This window comes from Gorilla gorilla, chromosome 19, assembly GCF_029281585.2.
Source record: "Gorilla gorilla gorilla isolate KB3781 chromosome 19, NHGRI_mGorGor1-v2.1_pri, whole genome shotgun sequence".
In the NCBI taxonomy this organism is placed as follows: domain Eukaryota; kingdom Metazoa; phylum Chordata; class Mammalia; order Primates; family Hominidae; genus Gorilla; species Gorilla gorilla.
The window spans coordinates 36,049,095-36,070,005 of NC_073243.2; the positions used below are offsets into that span (position 1 = coordinate 36,049,095).

The 20,911-nt window shown below is 41.6% G+C and overlaps 1 protein-coding gene across 7 annotated transcripts in view; it reads right to left on the reverse strand.

Moving 5' to 3' along the window:
* Window positions 1-20,542, reverse strand: part of ANKDD1B (ankyrin repeat and death domain containing 1B) — a 55,389-nt gene extending 34,847 nt beyond the window's left edge. For 2 of the 7 annotated variants that reach the window (XM_063700687.1, XM_063700685.1), the window contains exons 1-5: window positions 19,826-20,542; window positions 14,461-14,564; window positions 10,937-11,035; window positions 5,629-5,727; window positions 5,419-5,523 (exon numbers count right to left, since the gene is read on the reverse strand). In XM_063700687.1, the coding sequence (XP_063556757.1) occupies window positions 5,419-5,523; window positions 5,629-5,727; window positions 10,937-11,035; window positions 14,461-14,564; window positions 19,826-20,018 (600 nt within the window). In that variant the 5' untranslated portion in view covers window positions 20,019-20,542. Of the gene's footprint in view, window positions 1-5,418; window positions 5,524-5,628; window positions 5,728-10,936; window positions 11,036-13,764; window positions 14,565-19,825 lie in introns of those variants that run through there. The other 5 variants (XM_055367802.2, XM_055367803.2, XM_063700686.1 and 2 more) reach the window with 5 other exon arrangements.
* Window positions 20,543-20,911: the final 369 nt, after the last annotated feature.

Consider the following 20,911-nt stretch of genomic DNA (forward strand, 5'->3'; position numbering starts at 1 on the left):
TATGCTGCTTAGTAACATAGTTAATAATCTATCTTTATTTAGTTTGCAAGGACACAGAGGCAAAAAGTTAATCAAAATTTAAATTATCATGCAGAAGGTAAGGGTTTTTGTTAGCTCTTTATGCACAGATACCACAAATAATACATGAAGGTTTTGTGCCCTAGTGTGGCATTTGTTGCTTTGCCTTTATATTTATCTTTCTTCTAGTAACAGCACTTTCATTTTACTTTGCAGAACAACCACACATACACACACACACCCCGTCATTTAGCCCATTTTGTGCTGTCCATTTCCAGGCCTTACCTGCCTGCCTTCTGCCACATGAAGTGATTACATAACCCTGTCGTCACAGTGATTGGTTCGAGATTGGGCATATGATTCAGGTAGGGCCAGAGTTGTTCCTGAGATTTATATATAAACATTTAATGACAGATTATTATTTTTATTTCTTATGGATTGAAATCCATAAGGATATTAAACCTGAGGCTGCTAACAGCTATCTTTCCTACTATATGAAAAGTATACCTATGAATAATGCCGACCGGCAGACAGCTAAGAAATGAAGAAAGAAAAAGAGCTGGGTCCAGCCATGCCTGAACCTGGCAAGATACACCCTCAAACTGTAGTTCGAAGTTAATAAATTACCTTCTTTGCTTAATCTCGATCAAGATGGATTTTTGTCTTTACAACAGAAAGAATTCTAACTAATACATATTTATCAGTTTGGTAACAATACTAATCTGTTCAACTTTAAAATGGCGCTTTTCTTTTACCCGTGGTTGCTACAAAGCTTTGCATTACTGCATAGATATCAGAGTGAAAGAAAGCTTCACCCACTAAGAGATGGGAGGTTCTGAGAAAAGACTACAGTTACCACAGATGAAACATCTTTCCTTTCCATGGAAACACTATTAGTTTGAACTTTGGAAGCCCTTTAAAACAGTTATCGCCCAGGAAAAAGATGTAAAAGCAAAATTACACAAAGTAAAGACATTTAAAATAATCTGTAATAAATATATGAAAAGGTAGCATAAAGAAAGATGAGATTATAGCATAATGAGATATAAATCTTTTCTCTCATTGAGTACATATTATTAGACAAAATAACAGGAATTTCAAAGATATATGTGGTTTTTAAACAATATAGTTTCTTATCATGTCCTTTATTTTTTTTAACTACCCAATCCTTTTTCATCACATTCAAATAGGCCTCTATCCAGGGCAGTCTCATAGGACCTCCCTTACTTGGAAGGCAGGAAGCTTTTCCAGCCAGGAGGATGGTGGAGCTTGGTGTCAGAACCCTGGGCTTCAGGCCTTGGGCAAATCGCAAAGACTCCCTGGCTCAGGATCCTGCCTGTTTAAGTACTAAAATAAGGAGGGTCCAGGATTCCTGTTCTTTTTTTCCTCTATTAACTCGATGTCTATTTAACCTAATTATAACAGGGTCTTACTCTGTCACCCAGGCTGAAATGCAGTGGCATGATGTCAGCTCACTGCAGCTTCCACCACCTGGGATCCAGTGATCCTCCCACCTCAGCCTCCCGAGTAGCTGGGACCACAGGTGCGCACCACCACACACCAGCTAATTTTTTGTATTTTTTGTAGAGGCAGGTTTTCACCATGCTTCCCAGGCTGGTTCTCAAACTCCTGAGCTCAAGAGATCCTCCCACCTCTGTCTCCCAAAGTGCTGGGATTACAGGTGTGAGCCACTGTGCCTGGCTAACCTGATATGTTTTAACTCAATGCATTTAATTTTTTTTTTTGCATGTTAAGTCTGAGGGATTGGGATTGTTTATTATAAATTATTTTTAAGTTTATTGAGAAGATGAAGTCATCAAATTTGATGTTATCAAATTCAGCAAAAATTTCATAAATAGCCATTAAGTGGGTATCCAAAGTCCAACCTGACCTTCCTTTACCACAGGGATCCCTGAGATGTGTCGCTCTTAGGAGCCCCTGAGGAGAGGCGCTGGTGGGCCTCCAGTGCATGTTCCTGCCTACAACATTTCCCATCACCCCAGGATCAGGCACTTGAGGCAGGGGAAACCCTGAATAACTAGAAATTTCAGATGTAAAAAAATATGTGTCATGAGGTTAAAAAAAAAAAGCAGTGTTTTAAATATGAAAAAGTGGCACTGGTGGGGTGGGAGACACTGGGTTTGTTCTCCCCTCACAGACAGGAAACAATAGATTTGATGAAATCTAAAGTTGTTAAATGTTGCCTTGGGTCTATATAAGAAAACAGGTGTCTTCTCAAGTCCCCTTCTACTCACTATCCCCTTCCCTCCCAGAAAAAGAAGCTTCTTTGCATTTTGACTTCCAGAGACTTTAAACCAATGGAAGTCTACCATATTCGTAGGTGAAACCAACCCAACATTGTACCACCAAATTCTTGTAAATATTCAACAAATATATGAATGGCGTGTGAGGCCTTTCTATTTCTCTCCCTCCCCAAACATGTTAGTCTGAGTATTTATTTTTGATCACCAGATGGACATTTACAGGTAGATTCAAAATATCTATACTTTATTCATAACTCCTGGCTGCTCTAATCTCTCTCCCCTGGAAAGGCCTCAATGATTTTTATGGCTGTGGAGCTGGCGGAAATCTCGGAAGGTTTCCCAGCAACCTCCATCTCTCCCCGCCCAAATTCCCCCTGGCCTAGTTAAATCCATTTTGTTTTAAGGGCCTCCTTCCAGGAAAGCTTTCCTTGTTAGCTTTTGGAGTTCCCTCCAGGCCAAAGAGATGGATTTTACCAAACCTGGCAGGTACACAAGCTCTCAATCACTTTCTGTTGATAAGAAACTAGGCAAGAGAGTAACACTGTGAAGGTGAAGATGCCTTAAATATCAAATGTATTTCGCAAACTCCACAATACCTTTAAGCAGATGCAAATGGGAAACCCAGCAGTAAATCAATAGACCCTGAGCTTCTGATCCCAGTTGCAACTGGCATTTCCCCCCACAATTTTTTTTATCATGGTAAAGTACACATAACTAAATTTATCATCTTAACCATTATTAAGTGTATAGCTCGGTGGTATTAAGTATACTCATGGTTGTCTAGCCATCACTACCATCCATCTCCATAACCCTTTTCATCTTGCAAAACTGGAATTCTGTCCTCATTAAACAATAATTCCCACTTTCCCTTCCTCCTAGCTCCTGGCAACTACCATTCCAACTGACTTTTGTCAACAGGTGTGACCCACTCACAGATCTTAGAAAAAAAGTAGATTTTTTTGTGTGTTTTCTATTCATCAATTTAGTTTTCTTAAGAGACTAAAGTTGGGCTCAGACTCAAAGAGTCTTCTTTCCCTAGATGACCCAGTGGACTCATTATTTGCTCGTTCCTTGTATGTCTCTGAACTCAATTTAAGATCTTGCAGCTGGACATTACTCTCTGCAGTTTGCTGCCAACCCTTTTTCCCAACAGATAGAGGAGGAAGAAGGTGAGAGAAGAGGACATGCCCAGAATCAGTTGAAAAGAGTTTTGGACAGGAAGGCTGCTGGCCAGCAGAAACTCAAGAAGTGGGGAAGGCTCCCCGCAAACCTGCTTTGGTTTCTGAACCCCATCAGCCTGCCTGATCCTTCCCACACACTACCATCTCTCATGGAAGCAATCAGGGCACATTGAAGGGGAAAATAACTGTGTGTCTTATGCATAACAGGCCGTCAACAAATATCTGCTGAACTGAACTGAATGGAATTCATTCATTGGCCACACCTCTATTTGGCATGGATAAAATTAGGAAGATCCAACTTCCTTACTCTGATACTAAATAGCATTTGACTATGATTGTCACTTTGAGAAAATCAGATAGGATATTTTATCCTATAACAATTGTTACAACAGTGAGCACTTACAATGTGCCTGACTTGTTGCTAAGTGCTTTATAGTCATTAGCTCATTTAAGCATCTCAGCAGTGGCTATTACAATATTGCTACATAGGAATGGCATAAACGAAAGGGGGTTATGGAATGGCTTACCATGAAGCTCATTTGCATAGGTACTTTTACATAAGATTGAGGAAATGTCAATCATTATATATCAAAGAATGGAGGTTTGCTGATTTAAAAAAAATTATATGTGGGACAAAACTTCTCCTATCAACCCTTGTTGTTACCATAAAGTAGATTTTATTGTTTCCATTGTATAGATGGAGAAACTGGGGGTTTCAGAAATTGAAGAGCTTGCTTAAAACCACACAGCTAGTGCATGGTGGTACTGACCAGACCACAGCCAAAGTCTGTCTTCCTCTAAGCTGTAAATGTATAGTTGTTTAACCATATGTAGAGGAAGTCAAAGAAGTTTATAGACCTAATTTGAAGAAATACTTCTTATCGTTAATATTGTTGTTTTTAAGATTAAGGTCAGAAAACAAATGTCAAAATTTTTAAAAACAGGTGAAATGAAGTGACTATTACTGACCAGCTTCTAAAGAAACTTTTATGGTGTAGTATTCCGGTGGCACAGAGAAAAGGAAATCCCATTCATGAAGTATATTCTACTGCTGAGAAATCAAAATGCCAAGTGCACAAAAGCTACTCCTGTATGAAGAAAACAAAACAAACAAACAAACAAAAAACAAGGCCTAGAGGGAGATATTCCAGGGGAAGGACAGTCCCTGACATGACCAATACCCACTGTTAGTCTGAGGAGGGAGACAGCACAGCATGAAGGCTAGATTCAGCCAGACCTGGCTTCAAGTCCTGGCTCTCACTTTTTAGCTGTGAGACTTTTGATCAGGTGTTTGGTCTCTCTGAGTTTCAACTTCCTCTCCTCTACAAATGAGCAAAATATTTTCTACCTTATAGGATTATTGTAGGGGTTAATGAGATCATTCATTCATTCAGCAATGATTCGTTGAGCATCGGTAGGTTTCAGGCCCAAGACCTCTTACTGAAATAATGTATGTAAATAGCTTTCCTCTGTACCTACATTAATAGATACTCGTTAAGTAGTAGCTGGTATTGTTCTATATCTCCTTATATAAAGAAAAGGAATATTGACAAATGCAATAAAACTGCATTGTATTTCAAGGCTCATTACTGTATAGCTTTGGGTCAAATATATTCCCAAAAGGCCAAGTATAATAAAATAAAATTTAGGTACACATTCTGATTACTAGAGGGGATAGGATACTATCCACACTCTGGCCAGGATGAGGGAGTAGAATGGGAACAAGGAATCTGGCTGCTTCCTCAACATTTCCTGTTCTCCCTACAAGCAGGGGCCAGGACCACCACTAATACCAACACTCCTCTTTGATTCTGTGGTCTGCCATGGTGATGGAGGAGCTGGCTACAGGGCCGGGTCTATCTGTGCTGGCTGCTTTCACAGCTGTACCAGAGGCAGGAAGAAAGTGAAATTTGATAGGGGTGTATGCAAGACCTATACAACCAAAGTGAACACACCTCATCAGGCTGGTTCAGGTCCTTGAGGTGCAGATCTTGAATAAGATACTCCACGATGTGCACATGATTGCTCTGAGTGGCAAAGTGGAGGGCGTTCATTCCATCCTGAAGAGAACCAGGGGTGGGGGAGATAGACAGTGACCTCAGAACTTCCTCTCTCCTGCAATGGTGAGGTAAGAGCTTTTGTCCAGGTGTGACCCACATACCTACCTGATTCTTGGCTCTCTGGTCTGCTCCAGCTTTAACCAGCATGAGCATGACCTCAAGGCTCCCAGACCAGGCTGCAAGGTGAATTACTGTCAAGCCGTGCTTCCCCAAGAAGACAGAAAAAGAGAATCTATCACTCTGATAAGTTGCAGCATATACTGCCTCATCAACAAAGGCCAAATTAATACTAGATTGTTGAAAACTAAGAAATAGAGAATTCAATATGCAGCAAAAGTGATATTTCAGTTCTATGGGGAAAAATGGTTATACTTAATAAGTGGTGCAGGCACAAGTGGTTCTCCATCTGGAAGAAAATAAAATGAAAAGCTATATCATACCATACTCACAAAATAGCACACAAACAATAAATATATTAGAATAAAATCCAGACTATAATGCACAGTCTCTTAATCCAGAGTTAGAACAGATAGATAATAAAGTCAATTAAAAATGACAGATTTTTAAAAATGTATCTTTAATAAAGATAAATGGTTATTCTCTAATGCATGAAGCACACTTACATATGGAGGAGAAAAAGACAAACTCAGAAAAATGGACAAAGAAAGGAAATGGAAATGATTATTGTTTAAGTATCTGGCAATATCTATCAGAGTTGAAAATACAACCAGCAATCCCACTCCTGGGAATCTATCCCATGAAAATAAAAATGTCAGTACCTAATTCTATATATATAAGGATAGTAATTGTAATACTAAAAACTGGGTGCAAGATAAAAGCCTATCAACATAGGAATGCTAAATAAGTTATGGAATAGTCAGACTATATAATGCAAGCATTAAAAATAATGAATTGGTGCTACAACAATTGACTTGGAAACATTTCCATGAGCTTTGCTAAATATGGAAAATAAGATAGGCAATAAATATGATATAATCCCATTTGTTAAAAAGGAGTGATTAACAAAACCCCATACATGTATATGTATATATCTATATCTATCTATAGGTGGGTTGGTGGGTAGGTAGGTCGATTGATCAATATAGATATGACTATGTGAGCAGGAGAAAAGTACAGAAATAAACACACATATCTCAGATTGTTAAGTATGGTTACCAGAGGAGGAGAGGGTACACGCAGGTGAAAAAAACACAAGTTATAAAAAGGATCTCATTTATATAGATGCTACTTAAAATATTTTATTTATACAAAATTATTTAGATTTGTCTGTGTGCAAACACATGTGCATAAAGTTGTGAGACTGAAAGAGACCAGGACTTAGTGACCTGTATGGATGCTGTGGGCAGTTGTATGCTGACTTGTCTACCAAATAAGAAGAGAGAAAAGTGTGGAAGGAAGCATAGCCAGCAGTTAACACTGGTTATTTTAGGGAGGTGAGATTCGAGGGAAATAAGCAAAAAAATGCATCTGCACCCCGGGCCCTAAGTTACAGAAGCAGGATAGGGCAGACACTATGAGCCTGATCTTCAGGATCAAGCAGAACTAATCTCAAATTCTGGTCACTTTCTATCACTTTCAAGTACGGGGATCTTGGTGAACTTAGTTCTAACTCTCAGCTTCAGCTTCCTTATCTGCAAACTCAAGTGTCTGTTTTTCTGTTTCCTTTAGCTCCATGAGAAAGTAATCCATTTCCTCAGTACAAGTGCCTACCCAAAGGAAGCTCTCACACTACATTTTATTTGCCTTTTCTAATCAGTTGTGTTGTGATCTGGAAACTGTTTGTTAGATGTACACAGTATGAGTAAATGACTAAGGAATGAGGGCCTGTAGTACACTTCTATTTGTAAAGTGCATAAGCCTTTTGGCATTTATTTTGGCTGCCCCCAAGTTGCATTAATGTATTCTCTTATTCTCAGTAGAATTCATGTTGGGAGAGTAAAACAGCAAGTCCCAAATTATTGAGGCATAACTCTAAACTGGTGATTCTCAACTGAGGGTGATTTTGCCCCTAGGAAACATTTGGAAAAATGTATGGAGATATTTTTTACTGTCATGCCGTGGGTGGGGGGAGGTTAATATTGGCACCTAGTGGATAGAGGCCAGGGACACTGCTAAACATCCTACAATACACAGGGCAGCCCCAACGACAAAGAATTATCGGGCCCAAAATGTCAATAGCACCACTGTTGAGAAACCCCGCTCTTAATGTGCATATCCTATCAAATTTATATTTCAGCTGTCACTCTAGATGGTGAGTTAGTCCATTTGTAGGTTTACAATTCCAGCATGAAGAAGACTCTTCATTTCTGGACTCTTTGTCCCAAAGAGAAATGATGAACAATGACTGACTACTTGAGGTTCTTCAAAACATGTTCCCTAAACACAATTCCACCTCTTAATTTGGAGTTCCCTACAAGTCAGTGCTCTATATTTAGTAATACTAAATCTGCTTTCAAATAGAGACCAGAAGGCCAGGCACGGTGGCTCCTGCCTGTAATCCCAGCACTTAGGGAGACCAAGGTGGGTGGATCACCTGTGGTCAGGAGTTCGAGACCAACCTGACGAACATGGAGAAACCCTATCTCTACTAAAAATACAAAATTAGCCAGGCATGGTGGCGCATGCCTGTAATCCCAGCTACTTGGGAGGATCGCTTGAACCTGGGAAGAGGAGGTTGTGGCAAGCCAAGATTGCGCCATTGTACTCTAGCCTGAGCAACAAGAGTGAAACTCCACCTCAAAAAGAAAAAAAAAAAAACCACCAGAAATATTTGAGACAGGTGACAAATCACTCTTTGATAGGAGATCTATTTTTCCCTAAAAGGTAATTCCTAATTTCAAAGCAGCCTACATTTTAAAATTCCAAGCTCCAATCATAAAATCTAAAAGCTGGGAATTCAAGCTGCAATCAACTTGAGTCTCTAAAACCACAAACTCAGAGTGGAGCCATTGTTCCTCAGAGGCAATGAATCACCGCTCACAGGTGTAAACTCCCCAAGAAGAACCTCCATAAAACAAATTCTTCTGATATGAAACTGGCATGCCTGAGACTACTTAAGACCATGTGTCACAAATTACACTCACAGTTGGCTCACGAAGCTCTGTAAAGTGTACATTGCTCAATAGTCACTGATAACCTGTCCTCATTGCCAGTCTCGTCATAGGTGAGGCCAATAATTTCCTCTGGGGAACACTTCCATGTTAGGAGCTTCCCAGAGGTAAGAAGCTTTGTCAGCAGATGTTTTTATCCTCTGAGCACCACTTGCACCCACCTGGGATTGTTTACTCCTGTCTGGAGTAAGAGCCTCCATTTATCCAGTCTGCCTCTTCCCAGGACTCGGGGATGCTGCTCACTTTGGTCCCTAGCATGCAGTGCCTTGAATGGCACTCAGCTGGTACAGTCTCTGTCCTTGCTCCCCAGATAGACTGTAGGCCCTGCAAAGCCATGACTCTATCTCATACCAGTGCTTCCCAAAAACAATCACCTAGGAATTTTTTTAAAATGCAGATTCTGATTAAGGCCTGGGGTGGGGCCTGAGATCCTGCATTTCTAACAAGCTTGCAGGTGATGTGCATGCTTCAAGTCCTGGGACTACACTTTAAATAGCAAGGACTTCTCTCTCTCTAATTGAATCCTCAGTAGTTGACACTGAGACACATGCACAACAGCCACTGAATAAATATTGATGCTGAAGGGGATCAACTGTTGGCTCTTTGCAAATGGTGTTAGAACTTAGAAGAAGTCAAACTCAAGGCTCACCATTCAGATAAAGAAGCTGCCAGATTGGGTCAAACATGACCTTGGTTGAATTATGAAAAACATTTTACTAGTTACAGAGTAATGCCACTGTAGATGATTTAATCAGTTATAAATATATTTAACTTAGTGAAACCTTCAAAGCAGGAAAAAGAGACACACCAGGAATTACTCTATTTCCCACCTGACATTATTTCAATCTTCAGGCAAAGTTAAGAGAAATAGTCATGCTTCAGAGACAAGGTAATACAAATAGATGTTTAGAAAAACCTCAAGTAGAACAAGTTGGTGAAATATCTCTCCATCATTTCAGGAATAATTGATTTGCACTCTGACACAAACCAGTCCTGTATTTAACATATTAGAAACATGGCAATCCTCAGATATTCTGTTTAAAAGAAAAGATGCAATCTAATATGGGCAATGGATGCATAGGTGTTTGCTGTATGATTCCCTCTACTTTGGTATGTTAGAGATTTGGGGTTATGGTTCTTGTTAAAACGAAGTAAGCACAGTCCACTCTGTCTCTGCCACCAAAACAAATAAAATCTCTGGAAAGAATGCATGGAACGTACACTTACTATATACCCACACAAATTTTAAATTAAAATTAAAAAAAAAAAAAAAGAATGCATGGAACAGCTGAGGACTCTGTAAATGGTATCAGGTGGACTGGGGAAAAAATCAGAACTCAAAGTAAGGACAATCCTGCAGTGACTTTCCTGATTTTTCTTTTCCTTCCATACCTTCCAACTTGGACTCAAGGCAGTGCAAATCATGGAACTGTGCCCTGGGCACAGTCAGAAAGATTTCCAAGAGAAGCTCTCTCATTCTGGTCTAAAGAGGAGAAGGGAGCTCCTATAGAACACAGAAGGTAGGGGAAATTCTCTGCTTCATTTTTCTCTACTGGCCCTGCCCCCTCCCCCAAGCCAAGCCCCACTCCCAAAGCTACAACTTGACAGTGGTAGGGGTAGCAGCAGTGGCTGGGCAAGCACCTTAAACTCTGACATAGGGGAATCTTTCTCTCTGACCAGAGGAACTGTGGTCATAAAGCAGCGTGGAGGGAGAATCAAAATGTTCTCGTTACTCTCCCCCACTTGGTCCTGGAGGCAGACCTATTTGTGGGAAGTACACAGCAGAGCGGGGAGACCACAGCCTTGGCTTTCCAGACAGAGGACCAGGAAAAGAGGGTGGGGAGCTGGAAAATGCAGGGGAGCTGATCATGGAGACGATGGAGCCTGAGAAAGTGATGGCATAAAGTCGTGTGTGTGCTCCTGGGCTTACCCCTGAGCTGTTTAATAAGCCTATTTATTATCAGAGTTCATAGAGCAAAGTCAATATTTGATGTCTCTGGGGCCAGTTAGCTTCTGTCTTCCACAAATGCATGCTATTGGCCATAAAGTCGATATGAGAAACTAAGCAAAAACCCAGGTCCCATAGGTAAAGGGGAAACCATTTAGTCCCCAAATTCAAAGAGCACATATATGTATATTCTCTATGAAGAGACCTTTCCAAAACGAACACTGCCAATTAAAATATTTTGTGTGTATGTGAAGAAAAGATGTCTAACTGGAATGATCAGATTCTCCCTGTACATTGGTTATGCTCCAACTTGTTCTACTCAAGATGAGCTTACCTTATCAGCAACATCCACCCTGGCCTTGTGTTTAAGCAAGAAATCCACTGCAGATAAATGATTTCTCCCCACAGCAAAATGCAGGGCTGTGCGGTTCATCTGAGGAAGCATAATTTATGTTTTTAGTCATCTGATCATTATTCAGTGATTTTAGGTTTCCTGTTTCTTGAATGGCCACACTTTTCTATCAAGTGTTTCTATTTTGATTGTTTGGCTCCACTCTTTGCCTTTACCTTTGAAAGTTATGAGAATTGTGTCCAGCCGAATTCTGCCTTCATTATGAGATAACATCAGAGAATTTGGCAGTCCACTGAAGGACACGCCTCAAGATGAAATTCTTGTTTCAGCTTATATTGTATTGTATTGTAGCATTATGTTGTAGCAATATAATGGGTTTTGTTTAGAAAGTAAAAGTTGGATTCCCCCCTTATGCAATCATTAATAATGGTAAATTTTTCTGCTTAGAATATACTAATAATGCATAGCGGAAATTTTCCTAGATATTCAATCCACTCATGTTCGTTCTTCTCTAAGTTTTTGGACTGTAAATTTTACTGAAGCAAATAAATTCCTTCTGAAAGGAAGAAGGAAGGGAGCAAGGGATAAAAGGAATGAAGAAAGGAGGAAGGAAAGAAAGACAGAAGGCAGAGAAAGAAAGCTATGACTATCTTGCTCCAAAGGAAAGTCAACACGATGCTCCTGGGATACCCAGAGACAGTCTAATACATTTCAGATAATGGAAGTTATGCTTGGAAGTGATATGTGTCATATTCCCCATATTCTAGGCACTGCTTTTGCTCCCAAATAAGATGTCTGCGCATGGCTTTACTATTCTTTGTTATACACAAATAATAAAAAAATGAGAACCGTTTAAATATTTGATTTTCTTGGTAGCATTAACCTAAATAATAAGGGAGACTCTCAAAAGAAAATATATTGATTTGCAAATAAAGCATTGCAACGGGAATATGCATGTCATAGTAAAACTATGTGTGTATTTAGGGAAGTAAAAGAAGACAAAGGTTTTTAAAGGAAAAAATGAGGATTACATAATTGTTTTGAAATAATTTATCCTTTGCTACAAAGTTCAACAACAAGCTGACGCCAGTCTTAGATTAGACAGGCAGTTGCTGGGCAGATGTCCTTGCAGAATATTTTCTGTGTAAGGTTGTGATGGCTTTTGTGCAAGGTTGTGGGTTTTGCAGTCTTTTGTGGTAGTTTTTGTTATCAGGTATACAAGCATGAGAACCCTGTATTCGTGGCCTTCCCCAGCTCTATTTGTCAAGGTTTTCTTAATATCGGTGACTCCATTTTGATTCTGAAAACTTTCACAATAGCTAAACCAGTGATAAAATAAGTTCAACAAAACATGAGTTATGGCTGGGCATGGTGGCTCATGCCTGTAGTCCCAGCACTTTCGGAGGCCAAGGCGGGTGGATCACCTGAGGTCAGGAGTTTGAGACCAGCCTGGCCAACATGGTGAAACCCTGTAACTACTAAAAATACAAAAATTAGCCGGGCGTGGTGGCGTGCGTCTGTAATCCCAGCTACTAGGGAGGCTGAGGCAGGAGAATTGCTTGAACCCAGGAGGTGGAGGTTGCAGTGAGCTGAGATTGCACCACTGCACTCCAGCCTGGGTGACAGCGCAAGACTCCATCTCAAAACAAAACAAAACAAAACAAAACAAAAAAACCCATGAGTTATTATGACTTTGTCTGAAATCTGGAGCTTTGCTCTACTATGTCAAATATGGGCTTATAAGCTCCACTATTAATTTTACTTGTGAATAAGGATGTAAGCCAAAATTGCACCCAAGATAATTCAATAAAATTACTTATATTTTTAAAATCTCCATCATCACTGGTTTTAAGGAACTCTACAAGTAACCATGTCAACAATTTGCTGTAAACAGTAAACATATGTCATTAGAAAGTATAATACAATTCATTAGGAGTTTATAATAACTTGCCGCACTGCAAGTTAAAGTATATTAGATTGTAGTATCTCTCCCAAGTACTTTAATATTAAGAAAAAGTTTAAAATAACAGAAAGTTGTATATGGAAAAATGTTAAATGTTTTAAATAGTATACTAGAGAATCTATTTCCTGCTACTTGGAAAAGTGATTATTGCTTCACTTACTCCCACAGTTAACCTTCCATGGTCATAATAATCTTCAAAGATATCTATCCATAAATATTTTTGAAACTATGCAAATATTCCCTTCAAAGAGACTTGCTTATTTCTTTTCTTTTTCCTCTTTTCCATCCTTTCTCCTTTCTGCCTTTCCTTCCTTTCTTGATTCCTTTCTTTTTTTTTCTTTTTGTCCCTAAAATTGTTACGCTACAAAATGTTGCTGCTTTCCTATTCTAGGATATCTATGGAACATGAGCACTATATATACACCCATAACACATCACACACACACATTATACACACAGACATACCAATTCCCACACTTATCCCCACACATAAGCACAAAGCCGCACCACCCCCCCACCACCGCCACATGCACAACATTCTTCCACTGCACGTGGGACATGATTTCAGATTCTGCAGCTTCAGTTTCTACGACCTTACTGCCTGTGACAGACATAGGTTTTGTGAAACCTGAGTTTAGACTATTTAGGGAGTCTTCCTTAAAGCCAGAGTCAGAAAGCTTAAATAATTGCAGTTAAAATGCCTTATATTTTTTCAGATTTTACAAAATCATATAGTCATAGGAACACATTACTAGAGCCCTCTCAGTGCCTTACAAGGGGCCTGTACAAGCAAGGGCCCTGAAGCTTATGCTTCGTATACCATTAAATCCACCTCTGCCACACTCACCTTGAACCACTCCACAAATTGTCCTAAGCAATTGACACAGCCTCCAACCTTCACTTTGATAAACCTGGCCTCAAAGGACTATCAGGAAATCCTCACAAAAGCAAGCAGTAAAGAATCCAAATTTATGGCAGTGGACTTTCCCTCCGCTAAAACCCAGGCACTTAAAGAACAAGTAAGAGCCAGGTTTTAGATAAGGCCTCATTGCCCAAGAGGGAGGCGCACTACATTTCAAAACCAGTACAATGAAAATCCACATGCCTCTTTAGATTTTTAAATTTGGAAAAACAGAACCACAAAGGACATCATTGGCAAGAAAACAACCCAGATTGTATAGCAAAAAAATGTTCTGCCTTTCCAGAATGTGTGAGGCCAAACTGATCCACAGGCGACAATCCAGAACGAAGTCCGGGCCTGCAACCCTGACAGCTGGCTTTACTGCCCACCCACAGACTTTGAACAGATAGGCATGAAGATTCTGTGCACTCCCCTTCTTGGAAGAGGAATTAAAACACCCAGAGCCTCTTCCACTGTTTGACTCCACCTTTTAGCTTAAACACCCCAGGATTACCAACAAAGCAGCTCTCCCTTATCTCAGCCAGCACCATGATTTTTATTTTTATTATTATTTCAGATGTCCTGTGTAAATCCAAGCCATTACTGGAGAAGTCACTTATCATATTTATGACTTCTACTCACATTGTTCACAGCATTAATGTTAACCTTCTTTTCAAACAGCTTCTCCATAAGATCCAAATTATTGCTTTTAGCAGCATTCTGAAAGCTTCTCTCATTTGGGAGTACTGAAAGAAAGCAAAGCAAGCATGACTGAGGGAATTTAAGGAGGCCAAAGAGAAAGCATATTTCATAGGGCAAACCTTGTAACAACAGCTTTGAGTCTTTCACATTTTGCTGTTTTATTTAAGACATGGGAACTTTGCTTCAATATCTTACAAAACTGTAGTATCAAGATTTCATTTTCTCCTCATGCTGCAAGCGCTTTCACATCCTTAAAAATGTTCCTGGCCCCAAACAAAACATTATTCATGAGGACCACCCTGAAGTCAGTAACCTGGTATCTGGCTTAGAAGGTCAGAAGGTGGCCATGGACTTCCCAGGGGGCATTGTTTGTAAAAAACCTTGTACAAGATTAGGCAGGGAGGAGTCCAAATGCTCCTACAGCTTACAGAGATAAAACTGTTGTCTTCAGAACTCTATACAGACGCCAGGCCTGCACGAAAATTTCAAAATGCAGCCCATCACATACAGACACAAAGGTAAAGGGGATTAAAATGTTTTATTCTCATTTATATAAAAACACATAGAAGTAGATTGACATCTACTATAAACATCACATTTCACACACATATACACATTCATATGGTAGGCTTTATTAACTATCACAGAGAAGATTCCAGGGTTTATTGAGTTTTTTGTTATGTAGGGGAGTAGAGGGCTCTCAGAGGACAGCCCAACATAAGGGGATAAGACCAGAATTGAGGTTAAGTAGGAGTCAATAACATACCATCTCCAAACACAAAGGACCGTAAGAGAGGTTTCTGTAGATGTGTTGTGGATTAGTTTCCTAAGGGTTTCCTTGTTCTTTAAATGGTACCATCATAACATTCAATGTTCCCCAAGTTTTTGCCGAAGCAAAGACCTTTCAGGATACTGCCAAGTCCAATCAAGGACCAACCAAGGAGTATCTTCTTGGGAAATATTGTTATGGGCTGAATTGTGTCCCTCCAAAATTCCTATGTTGAAGTCCTAACCCCAAGTACCTCAGAATGTTGACTATATTTGGAGATAGGGCCTTTAAAGAGGTAATTAAGGTAAAATGAGGTCATATGAATGGACTCCAATCTGATAATGATTGGTGTCCCTATAAGAAGAGAGATTAGGACACACACACACACACACACACACACAGAGGGAAGACCAGGTGAAGGCAGGGAGAAGGTGGCCATCTATAAGCCAAGGAGAGAGGCCTAAGAAGAACTGAACTTTTCCAACATCTTGATGTTGGACTTGTAGCCTCCAGAACTGTGAGAAAATAAGTGTCTGTGGTTTGAGCCATCCAGTCTGCTGTACTTTGTCGTGGCAGCCTGAGCAGACTCATGCAGATTCACATGTTCATTCTTTCTTTACCTGGATCCTTCTCTTCGTTCCTACCCCTACTCTTGTCACCATTCTAGGTGACTTCAACCTCCTCACAGATGATTAATCCAACACCTTGGCCTCTTAGTTCCCTGACTCTGTCACCTCTAATAATCTTCCCCAGATCTGACCTTAGCCATCAAATTTCAGAGACACATTCCTGAACTAATCATCCCTCAAACTGCACTACCTCTGAAATCTTGACTTCCAGAATCCTATTCTTTGACCACAACTTCTCATCCATTCAGCTCAGCTGCTCTAGTTCTCCAAGTCCAGAAATTCTGCAACCTTATGAAGTCCTCCAGTCCACAGTTCTAGCCCTTTTTCATATTCTTCATCTCTATGTCCTTACTTCCCTCCTTACCATGTTTAGATTCCATGGTGCCAGTCTGTTTTTGCTGCCATAACAAAATACCTGACACTGAGTAATTTTAAAAAAACAGAAATTTATTTTGCACATTCAGACCATAGCACATGGTCCACCTATGAAATCACTTCTATGCACTTACCTCCCTCACCATTCTTTTCCTCCATTAGACTAGTTGGTCAGAATCCTAATTCTGAGATTAAATCCAACTGCTACTTGCTTTGTTTCTGTACCTGAACAGCTAAATGGTACTGGAGAAAAACACACAGCCATACTGTGGTAGACATTGCTAGTGTTCATCAATATCTGCTTCTTCTCTTCTACCTGGTCACATGTGTAAGCCCATAACCCAGCCTGGACAGTTAGATGAGGTGTATCCAATGGACTGAAAGCAGAAGTGATGGCATGTCACTTTGGGGCTGAGTCAGTGAAAAGCCTGTGTCACCCTCTAGGTCTCTTTTCCCTGCCTTATCAACACTGGAAGCCATGTGTTTAAAGGAAGGGGTTACAAGATGGTGGTACCTCCATCAACTTGGTATTGGGACACAATTCTCCCTGGGTCTCTCACATTTCTGCACATCTTACAAAGCACTGACTGGCTTTGCTCTTTACTATCTTTTCAAGGATGTTTGTATAGTGAAAAGCCTTGACAGACAGAGATAATATCTTCCTCTGGAGCAAAGGGCAGGTTTGCTTGCAGCCTTGGAAGAAAGCAATGGTAAGGCATGCTTACTGACTATTACAAAAGATTTGGGTTCCGGCCGGGCGCGGTGGCTCACGCCTGTAATCCCAGCACTTTGGGAGGCCGAGGCGGGCGGATCACGAGGTCAGGAGATCGAGACCATCCTGGCTAACATGGTGAAACCCCGTCTCTACTAAAAATACAAAAAAAAAAATTAGCCGGGCGTGGTGGCGGGCGCCTGTAGTCCCAGCTACTCGGGAGGCTGAAGCAGGAGAATGGCGTGAACCCGGGAGGCGGAGCTTGCAGTGAGTGGAGATCGCGCCACTGCACTCCAGGCTGGGTGACAGAGCGAGACTCCGTCTCAAAAAAAAAAAAAAAAAAAGATTTGGGTTCCCTAAGCGCAGGATTTTTCTGTAACACAACCCACTGTGTGTGCAGGTGTCATTTGGCATCTTTATATCTCCCTGTGGGAATTGGGGCTTGGAGAACTGACACAAATGCTAACACTCTGGCTACTGCTACTGCTATGAGTAATGAAATTCATCATCTCTGATCCAAAAGTGTCTTCTGCCAGCATCTCTATCACCTAGCAAGCTAACTTGTGAGATTACAAGTAGGGTAAAATCTCAACCCCTTTATGATCCTTGACACCTGGGTTCCTGAGAGACTAAGAAGATGAGAGACCCTCGCCAACTTATTTTGGACATGCTACACGAACAAGAAATAGATCTTTCTTTTAAATGTAAAGACAGGGTCTCGTTACGTGGTCCAGGCTGGTCTTGAATTCCTGGTCTCAAGTGATCCTCTCACCTGGCCTCCCAAAATGCTGGGATTATAGGTGTGAGCCACCACACCCAGTCAGGAATAGATCGTTTTTAAGTCCAGTCACTCAGATGTAGGAGTCATTTATTGCTGCAGGAAAAGCTTACTTTGTCCTGACTGATACACATGTTAACAGGTCTCTTAAATTCTTCCCCACTAATCTCAGCACGACTAGCTAGCCTCTACATTTCCCTAGTCTTCCCTTCTTCAACATGTCATATCCTTTCCTTTCTCCTCAAATATCTGAATTTACTAATCTACCTAATTTACTTCCTCCCACTACCATCACCTAATTCTCAGTTAATACCGTTGCCTCATAGTGAAAACAGAAGTAATAGGACACGAATTCCCACATCTTCCCACCTAGGTGAGTCTACCAACCTACCTTCATTTATATATGCAGGATGAAGCATCCCTGTACCTAGGAAAGGCCAACCTCTACACTTGGGCTCTGGATCCCATCCCCTTTTATCTTTTCAAGTGTTTCATATGTCAATCTCCTGGAAATTATCTCTTCTTTCCTCTAGATCACTTAATCTCTCTCCAGTGGATCACTCCCCTCAAAAAATACTGAGATGCCATAATACCCTATGCGTAAAAAACCCTCCCTTGACCCCAGCTTCCTTTCCAACTGCTGCTGCATTTTTCAACTTTCCATTACCCCAAACTTAAGTATTCTATAATTGCTGTCTCCATTTCTTCATCTCACAGTCTTGTCTCAACCCATGCTAATCAGACATCTTTCCCACCCCTCTACTGAAACTGCTCTTGTTGAGGTCACTCCGCCTTGCCAAAACCCAGTCATCATACCTCCGTCATGTGCATTGAGCTCTTGGCAACTATGACACAGAGGAACACACACTCCATGTAACATGTTCTTCTCTAGAGGTCTGGTAAACCAACTTTCACTTTCTAGTCTTTTCTACTGGCTCTTTTTCCTTTGCTTGATCTCCAACTATTAGAATGCCCTAGGGTTTATATAAAACAAATAATCTGTCGATGTAGGCATGATTCCTCCATTTTACAGATGAGGAAACTGAGATCTTCAAAAGTTATACCACTTGCTCATGCTTTATAAGTTATAGAATTGTCCCAGGCAGCCTGACTCCAACCACATTACTCTGTCTCATGGCCTTCACTGCACTTACCTTAAATTATCTTATTCATTTATTTGCTTACTTATTTTATTGTCTATCACCCCTCCACCACAACAGAATGTTCCACCAGAACAGGGGTTGTCTTGTTCTCTCCAACCCTACATCTAGAACATGCCTAGCAAATAGTTAAGCCCTTGAAAATAGTTCTGGAATGACTGAATGAACACTATATTGATGAACTGGTGTATAGCTTCCAAGCCTGGTTTAGGAAATAAGGCCGTCCCAGCCAGTAGGCTTGGATGGTGTGCCCCGTTAAGAGGCTTGAGTACTGGGAAGGCTGAGGTGGAAGGATCACCTGTGCCTGAGGAGGTCTGTGATTGCACTACTGCCTTCCAACCTGTGCAACAGAGCAACAAGACCCTACATGCGGGGCGGAAGGCGGCGGGGGCGGGGGCAGACTTAAATCGCTTTCAGCTTTGGAACTGCTTAACAGCTGCCTCGGTTTATGCTACACATTATTCCCAAGGCATAGATGATCCACTCCATGCTTTAAAAACTTAAGTGCAGAAAGATTAAGTGACTGACTTATTTAAAGTCAGACAATAAATCGGAGCATGAGTCACGATATAGGAGATAAGAGCACATGAAACTCTTATTTGCAAAAGGACTTAATCATTATTTTTAAAAGCCTCCTCCTTAATTCGGAAGAATAATACTGTCCTTCCACCCACAGTACATGGTGGGGGTGGATTCCAAAGCTGAAAACCAGCCAACAAGGAGTGCAGCGGTGCAGGCTGGGACTCGGGGTCCCAGGGCTTAGTCGCCGCGCCAGTTTCCCTCCTGCAGCGTCCGGAGGTGCTGCTCTGGGTACCTTCTCAAGTCCCTTCGACCCAGCCCGCCCCGCAGCCTGATTTTCTGAGACCTCGTCCCGGGACTCACGGAGCTCGTGTCCGGCAACTGCTGTGTCCTCCTCTCCAAGACCCTCCCGCTTCGGGATCCGGGACAGGCTCCTCCAAGGCAGAGCGGCCGCGCCCCACAGGTCTTCCCTGAGACCCTTGGCGGCCGCAGCAGCCCGGAGCAGCAGCCCCCCTGCCGTGGCCCCTTGGCCCCGGGCGCGCCCGGCGGGGTCCATAGTCTCCTCCGCGGGCCCTGAGCGCAGGGCCAGACCCAGACTCGGACCCAGATCCAGACCCAGGCAGGCCCAGGGCGCGGGGCTGGACGCAGGCAGGTCAGCCGGGCCGGAGCGCAGGATCGAGTCCGCTCTCTGTTGTGGCGGTTCGCTGGGCAACAAGCCCCTAGTTTTCCAGCCCTGCCCTGACTTGGGCTGGCCTGGGAGAATCCGCCCTCAGGTGTGGCGTGCACAGTGCTAAGGTTTGGTTCTCTGGGAAATAAAACATCCACGACCATCGAGAACCGGCCATGATGCCGATGGCGGTTTTGTCGAATAGAAAAGGGGGAAATGTGGGGAAAAGAAAGAGAGATCAGATTGTTACCGTGTCTGTGTAGAAAGAAGTAGAAATAGGAGACTCCATTTTGTTCTGTACTAAGAAAAATTCTTCTGCCTTGGGATGCTGTTACTCTATAACCTTACCCCCAACCCCGTGCTCTCTGAAACATGTGCTTTGTCAACTCAGGGTTAAACGGATTAAGGGCTGTGCAAGATGTGCTTTGTTAAACAGATGCTTGAAGGCAGCATGCTCGTTAAGAGTCATCACCACTCCCTAATCTCAAGTACCCAGGGACACAAACACTGCGGAAGGCCGCAGGGACCTCTGCCTAGGAAAACCAGAGACCTTTGTTCACGTGTTTATCTGCTGATCTTCTCTCCACTATTATCCTATGACCCTGCCACATCCCCCTCTCCAAGAAACACCCAAGAATGATCAATAAATACTAAAAAAAAAAAAAAAAAAAAAAAAAGAATAAGCAGAGAAATTGGGGAGGGTATTCAAAGCTGAACAACTAATGGTCCAAGGATATCACTATCATTAACACATGCTTTAGTCACCAGGAACTGCCAATTTT